The sequence below is a fragment of the Neophocaena asiaeorientalis genome, unplaced genomic scaffold (genome assembly GCF_003031525.2).
Source record: "Neophocaena asiaeorientalis asiaeorientalis breed wild unplaced genomic scaffold, Neophocaena_asiaeorientalis_V1.1 scaffold135, whole genome shotgun sequence".
Lineage (NCBI taxonomy): Eukaryota > Metazoa > Chordata > Mammalia > Artiodactyla > Phocoenidae > Neophocaena > Neophocaena asiaeorientalis.
The window spans coordinates 2042959-2050879 of record NW_020175190.1 but is presented as its reverse complement, the minus strand read 5'-3'; the positions used below and the strand labels follow the sequence as shown (position 1 = coordinate 2050879).

Genomic DNA, 7921 nt, shown 5'->3' with positions numbered 1-7921 from the left:
TTGTTTCCGGTAGCGGAGAGGTGCAGTTGCCATGGTAATTAAAAGAAGGCCAAGGACCTTCCGGCCGCTGTGAGAGGGTTGCGGAATCCGTGAGGAGAATTGGCTGCGCTTCCTCGTTTGTGACCTGCAGTTAGGTAGCAAGCAGCTCGCTGTCTGTCTCTTCGCCCGCTCCGTTCGTCACTGTTCGGCTTCCCTTTCGCCACCTGCATCTTTTATCTCTCTGTCATACGTACACTTGCTCCATGTCTGTACTTAAAAAATGTAAATATAGATGCAGTTTTATTCCCAGAGGAATACAAAAAAAATAGATGTTGCCGGAGATCAGCTGTGAAGGTATTTTACTATGTAGGGACGGTGACTGGATGGCTGTTTTCCCTTGGCCCTTTAGAAGCCTTAGGTGCTTGTACACAGTTTATTTTTCTTGCTATTGTGCGGCTGCTTATTTATGGAGCGGTTCGCTGCAATGTACTCTCTAGGCCCTTGTCTTGGTCTTGGGCTGGAGTTTTAGATGCAGGAGGTTTCCAAGCCTGAGGGGCGCAATTATATATTTAATTATATATTTAAGCTTCAGTTTAGTCTCTCCTTACAGAGAGAGAAAAAATAGCATTCTGGAACACTTCAGCCATGGGATTTCCACGTGAGGGAGTCACCTTATTTGGAAAGAGCATTTGAGGACACTCTTAAAAAAATATTTACATTTTTAAATTGCTGGCTGCAAAACGAACGTTCATTCTCCCTTCCTTATTGGAACAGTTTTCTTTCACATTTGTGAGGAGATGTGTTTAAAACTGTATGTGTTTAAAACTGTGATGCTTAATTATAGCGATACCAATTTGCAGTAACCAGACTGTGACACCACATCCCTTCGGGGTCCTTCTAAATCTGGTGTAAGATGAAAGTGTCAGGCAGTCGGTCTGTGTATTATAAATAGGGTACTTCATCCATGATAAGCGATTATTATCTTTCTTTCCCAAGTATAAAAGACCTATATAATTCAAGAAGGTGCAAGTGATTCAGGCCTCCTGAGTACGAATCCAATGAATCCTGAAGGGGACCCTACCTGTGTCGTCTTATTGTTAAACTTGAAATATTCAATTTATTAGGTTGGAATGTATTTTTGGAAGTCAGAGCTGGGTAAAATAATGTTGGAAGCTGTTAGACCTCCAGCACAATTTAGGGCCTCATAGTAACTGTTGTACAAGAAGCCTTCATTCACATTAAAAACGAAGAAACTGTTATCGAAATTTGCTGCCTTTTGCTACTTACTATTAGCTGGATGACATCTCTGTCTCTCAATTTCCTTATCTGTAAAATGGGCAAAAAATATCTGACCACTGTAGTAGGTATAAATCAAGATGTATGACAGTTTTTTAAGCTCTTATGAGCAGAGGTGCTATATAAACCCCCAAATTATTATTATTATTACTAACATTATTATTGGTAGTAATGGAACACAGTAAAACCTCAGGATAATGCTATATATGACTGGATTTTTAAAATTCAGTCATTTAAATTAAAATGTGGGGCTGAATTACTGAGATGTTAGTGAAATGACCTGGTTGATGCTGCTGTGGAGATGGATGCCAACTGCCAATCACATTATAGTCAAATTCTCATTATGGTGGCGATTCACTCTATCTACAGTTTATTTAGCAATTATTATGTGCCAGGCACTGTTCTATATGCTTCACATGTGTTAATTTACTTAATCCTCATTACAATCCTATGAAGAGTCTCAACTGACTGTCCTCTAATTTTGAGAGAATAGATGAATGCTTTTCCTTTGCCCTGTGATTCTTCTTTTGTATTTATGTTACACCTTTGTTTTGGCTTTGTTCTTTTGGCTCTCTTATATATATATTTAGAAAGCAACTGCCAAAGGCTTATTCTAGCTTAACATATGATAATATAACTGTATGCATATTATAATGTACATCTTTTTTCCACATATAAAAACCTTGATGTCTTGATTCCCCCTCACCCCAGTTTGAAAGGTAAAGTGACACTTGAATTTTAGGATTAACACTGACTAAAATAAAATTTTAAATTATTTTCTAATAGAATGGCCATCAGTCCAGGAAGTGATGCAGCTTTCTCCAGTCAGAAATCAACGCTTTCAGAGAGTCCTCGATCAAAGAAATTTCCACTAACTGAAGAGGAGATATTTTATATGAATTGTAGAGCTGCCTACTTAACTGTTTTCAAAAGCAGCTTAGATAACATTATTTCTAAAGATCAACTTTGCTTAGGTAATTTTTTTTAACTTAAGTAGCTTACCTTATTTGTTGAAAGTTAATAGATCAGAAAGACTGCAATTAGAATTACATTGTTGAATCAATCCAATTTCTTAGTTAAGCTTGAGCAGTGGAACTACCTTATGCTATTGTGCCATTTTATATAGCTACATAGTCTACGAGGTTCAAAATAAAACTTTCAGTGTTCAAATAGACTAGATTAGTATTTTTAAAGCTTCCATCAATTACTTGCTTAAAAATACTTTTAAAATTCTTATCTTGGTACTTTAAGATTCATAAATTCTTATGTTGGTACTTTAAGATTTATAATGATAGAATTAAAACACTTCTGGCAACTGAATTACTAGTCTGAATTTGACCTACACTGGGGAAAATGTAAAGGGAATATATATATATATATGTGGTTGAATGATTATAAAAGAGTAGTATTAGAAAATAAGTGAAACTTTAAAAGAAAATTAAGAATTCTGGGTTTTGTCCTGTTCTTTAGGGGTGAGGGCTCGAGAGAGTTGATCTTTTTTTGCTTCTTTCCATTATATTTTTTAATTTTATTTTTTATTGAAGTAGAGTTGAATTACAATGTTGTATTTATTACTGCTGTACAGCTGAGTGACTCAGTTATATATATATACATTCTTTTTCATATTCTTTTCCATTATGGTTTATCACAGGATATTGAATATAGTTCTCTGCCCTATACAGTAGGACCTTGTTGTCTATCTATTCTATATATACCAGTTTGCAACTGCTAATCTCAAACTCCCAGTCCAACCCTCTCCCACCCTCCTCCCCCTTAGCAAGCACCAGTCTATTCTCTATGTCTGTGATTCTGTTTCTGTTTCATAAGTAGGTTCATTTGTATCATATTTTAGATTCATATAATGATATATAAGTAATATAATATGATATTTGTCTTTCTCATTTAGTATGATAATCTCTAGTTGCATCCATGTTGCTGCAAATGGCATTATTTTGTTCTTTTTATGGTTGAGTAGTATTCCATTGTTTATATGTACCACATCTTCTTTATCCATTCATCTTTCGATGGACATTTAGGTTGTTTCATATCTTGGCTGCTGTGAATAGTGCTGCTATGAACATAGGCGTGCATGTATCTTTTTGAATTATAGTTTTTGTCTAGATATATGCCCAGAAGTGGGATTACTGGATCACATGGTAATTCTATTTTTAGTTTTTTTTTTTTGGCTGTACGCGGGCCTCTCACTGTTGTGGCCTCTCCCGTTGCAGAGCACAGGCTCCAGATGCACAGGCTCAGCGGCCATGGCTCACTGGCCCAGCCACTCCGCGGCATGTGGGATCTTCCTCTCTCAACCACTGCACCACCAGTGAAGCCCAGTTTTCTTTTTTTAAAATAAATTTATTTATTTTATTTATTTATTTTTGGCTGTGTTGGGTCTTTGTTGCTGCACACAGGCTTTGTCTGGTTGCAGTGAGTGGGAGCTACTCTTCGTTGCACTGTGCGTGCATCTCATTGCAGTGGCTTCTCTTGTTGCGGAGTATGGGCTCTAGGTGTGCAGGCTTCAGTAGTTGTGGCACGTGGGCTCAGTAGTTGTGGTTTGCAGGCTCTAGAGCACAGGCCCAGTAGTTAGGCGCACGGGCTTAGTTGCTCTGCGGCATGTGGGATCTTCCCGGACCAGGGCTTGAACCCATGTTTCCACCAGGGAAGCCCTATTTTTAGTTTTCTGAGGAACCTCCATACTGTTTTCCACAGTGGCTGCACAAACTTTACACTGCCACTAACAGTGTAGGAGGGTTCCCTTTTCTCCACACCCTCTCCAACATGTATTATTTGTTTAATGATGGCCATTCTGACCAGCCTGAGGTGGTACCTCATTGTAGTTTTGATTTGAAGTTCTCTAATAATTAGTGATGTGAAGCATCTTTTCATGTGCTTATTGGCCATTTGTATTTCTTCTTTGTAGAAATGTCTCTTTAGGTCTTCTTTCCATTTCTCAATTGGGTGGTTTGTTTTGTTTTGTTTTGTTTGCGGTACGCGGGCCTCTCACTGTTGTGGCCTCTCCCGTTGCGGAGCACAGGCTCCGGACGCGCAGGCTCAGTGGCCATGGCTCACGGGCCCAGCCGATCAGTGGCATGTGGGATCTTCCTGGACTGGGTCATGAACCTGTGTCCCCTGCATCGGCAGGCGGACTCTCAACCACTGCGCCACCAGGGAAGCCTGGGTGGTTTGTTTTTTCGTTGTTGAGTTGTATGAGCTGTTTGTATATTTTGGAAATTAAGCCCTTGTCAGTTGCATCATTTGCAAATATTTTCTCCTATTCTGTGAGTTGTCTTTTCATTTTGTTTGTGGTTTCCTTTGCTGTGCAAAAGCTTGTAAATTTGATTAGGTCCCATTTGTTTATTTTTGTTTTTATTTCTATTGCCTTGGGAGACTGACCTAAGAAAACATTGGTACAATTTATGTCAGAGAATGTTTTGCCTGTGTTCTCTTCTAGGAGTTTTATGGAGTCATGTCTTATGTTTAAGTCTTTAAGCCATTTTGAGTTTATTTTTGTGTATGGTGGGAGGGTGTGCTAACTTCATTGATTTACATGCAGCTGTCCAACTTTCCCAACACCACTTGCTGAAGAGACCATCTTTTTCCTATTGTGTATTCTTGCCTCCTTTGCCAAAGATTCATTGACCATAGGTGTGTGGGTTTATTTTTGGGCGCTCCATTCTGTTCCATTGGTCCATATGTCTGTGTCTGTACCAGTACCACACTGTTTTGATTACTGTAGCTTTGTATACTGTCTGAGGTCTGGTATGGCTATGTCTCCTGCTTTGTTTTTTTTCTTCAGCATTGCTTTGGCAATTCTGGGTCTTTTATGGTTCCATATGAATTTTAGGATTATTTTTTCTAGTTCTGTGGAAAAGGTCATGGGAATTTGATAGGGATCACATTAAATCTGTAGATTGCTTTGGGTAGTATAGCCATTTTAACAATATTAATTCTTGCAATCTGAGAGCATGGGATATCTTCCATTTCTTTGAATCATCTTCAATTTCCTTCATTAATGCTTTATACTTATCACATATAAATCTTTCACCTCCTTGGTGAGGTTTATTCCTAATATTTTATTTTTTGAGTTGTGATTTTAAAAGGTATTGTTTTTTACATTCCCTTTCTGATATTTCATTGTTGGTGTAAAGAAATGCAACCAGTTTATGTATGTTAAACTTGTATCCTGCTCTCTTGCTGAATTTGTTTATCAGTTCTAGTAGTTTTTGTGTGGAGTCTTTAGGGTGTTCTATCTATAGTGTCATATCATCTGCATATAATGACAGTTTTACCTCTTCCCTTCCAACTTGGATACCTTTTGTTTCTTTTTCTTGTCTGATTGCTGTGGCTAGGACTCCCAATACTATGTTGAGAGAAGTGGTGAGAGTGGGCATCCTTGTCTTGTTCCAGATTTTAGCAGAAAGCCTTTTAATTTTTCACCATTGAGTATTATATTGGCTGTGGGTTTGTCATATATAGCTTTTACTATTTTGAGATATGTTCCCTCTATACCCACGTTGGTAAGAGTTTTTATCATGAATGGATGTTGGATTTTGTCAAGTGCTTTTTTTGCATCTATTGAGATGATGATGTGGTTTTTGAGTTTTCTTTTGTTTATGTGGTGTATCATAAACAAAATTGATTGATTTGCGTATGTTGAGCCATCCTTGTGAACTTGGGATGAATCCCACTTGGTTGTGGTGTATGATCTTTTTTTTGCATTGTTGGATTTGGTTTGCTAGTATTTTGTTGAGAATTTTTGCTTCTATATTCATCAAAGATATGGCCTGCAATTTTCTTTTTTGGTGGTGTCTTTGTCTGGTTTTGGTATCAGGGTGATGGTGGCTTCATTGAATGACCTTGGGAGTGTTCCCTTCTCTTCAACTTTTTGCAAGAGTTTGAGAAGGATCGGTATAAGTTCTTCTTTGTATGTTTGGTAGAATTTGCCTGTGAAACCATCTGGTCCTGGACTTTTGTTGGTAGGGAGTTTTTAAATTACAGATTCTATTTCAGTTCTAGTGATCCATCTGTTCAAATTATCTATTTCTTCTTGATTTAATTTTGGTGGGCTGTATGTTTCTAGAAACTTGTCCATTTCTTCTAGGTTGTCAAATTTGTTGGCATATGATTGTTCATACTATTCCCGTGTGGTATTTTTGTTTTTCTGTGGCATCAGTTCTTATGTCTCCTTTTTCATTTCTTATTTTGTTTATTTGTGTTCTCTCTTCTTGGTGAGCCTGGCCAGAGGTTTGTCAGTCTTGTTTATCCTTTCAAAGAACCAGCTTTTGGTTTTATTGACTTTTTCTATTGTTTTTTTTTAAGCTCTGTTTTATTTATTTCCTGTCTGATCTTTCTTCCTTCCTTCCTTCTGCTGACTTTAGGTTTTGTTTGTTCTTTTTCTAATTCTTTTAAGTGGTAGTTTAGGTTGTTTATTTGAGATTTTTCTTTTTTTTTGAGGAAGGCCTGTATCGCTATGAACTTTACTCTAATAACTGCTTTTTCTGCATCCCATAGATTTTGTATGGTTGTGTTTTCCATTATATTTTAAACCTTCTGGTGCAAATATCCCCCGAACCAGTGACTTTGGTCCTTACTAGGTGTGTCAAATGACTTGGAGGTCTTTAGTCTTAAGAAAGTGGGAAACAACAATACCAGATAATACTATACTCATGTCGGTTTCATCAAGGCTAATAACTTCATGAGTAGAAAAACTGAATTTTTTTGCCAACTTTAGAAGCAGTTTCCTGAAATAAAAAATCTGACATATTCTTGCAACAGTGTCTTGGATTTGTATGCAATAAGATATCTATTTGAGGAAACCCATTTTGGGAAATATAAAAATTGAAAAGATTAAAATTTATATTTTATTATAAACTATAATTTTAGTTTTTTCTCTCTATTCTTTTGGATATTGGTTGAGATCATGAATCTACTAAGTATAAAAGTTTAACATGCTTTCTGCTACTATGGCATTTAGTTTAAATCAATGACTATTACTAAGGTGTTATCAGTCGTATAGAATTATCTGGGAAGATAATAATGCAGTGTTCATCTCTTCAACTTTTGATTTTATGGTGGAATATTCTTTGTAAAATTGTAATGATTGATTTCAGATAATCTAGATTTTAAAAAACTGGTTGTGTGAACCAGTGATGTCTCTTTCTTAAACTTTTATGCCTTTCGTCTATAACCTTCTGCCACTTATGCACATACATGTGCTTTGACATTCCATTTTGAAATAGGATAAAGCAGTACTTTAGCTTATTTGGAAATGGAAAGTCAAAGAGAACTTTAGAGTTCCTTTTTTTCCCAGCTTACAAATAATACAGGTATTATAAACTCATGTCAAAACTTAAAGTAAACCCTGGCAGAAGATCAGTATTTTGGTGTAAAGCTTTAAACATCTACAATTACATTGTGTTTTCACTGTTACTGGACTTAATAATGAGCTCCAACTAATTCTAAAACTAAAGATTAAAGTTAGGTTAGTATTGTACCTATTTCTTAGATATGGGAATATTTAGTTAATACCATGTTTTGGGAAAAATAATTTTATTCTGAGCAAGTTGTTCTTTTAGACAACAGTAATTTAAAAAATATTTTAAAAATATTTTGTTATTGAAGATAGCAACAAGCATTTGGGCTG

At 36.4% G+C, this 7921-nt stretch overlaps 1 protein-coding gene across 3 annotated transcripts in view; it reads left to right on the top strand.

Moving 5' to 3' along the window:
• Positions 1–21: 21 nt before the first annotated feature.
• EFCAB7 (EF-hand calcium binding domain 7) overlaps positions 22–7921 on the top strand; it is a 50535-nt gene continuing 42635 nt past the window's right edge. For 2 of the 3 annotated variants that reach the window (XM_024764749.1, XM_024764747.1), the window contains exons 1-2: positions 51–134; positions 2062–2249. In XM_024764749.1, the coding sequence (XP_024620517.1) occupies positions 2063–2249 (187 nt within the window). In that variant the 5' untranslated portion in view covers positions 51–134; position 2062. Of the gene's footprint in view, positions 135–2061; positions 2250–7921 lie in introns of all 3 variants that reach the window. The other variant, XM_024764748.1, reaches the window with a different exon arrangement.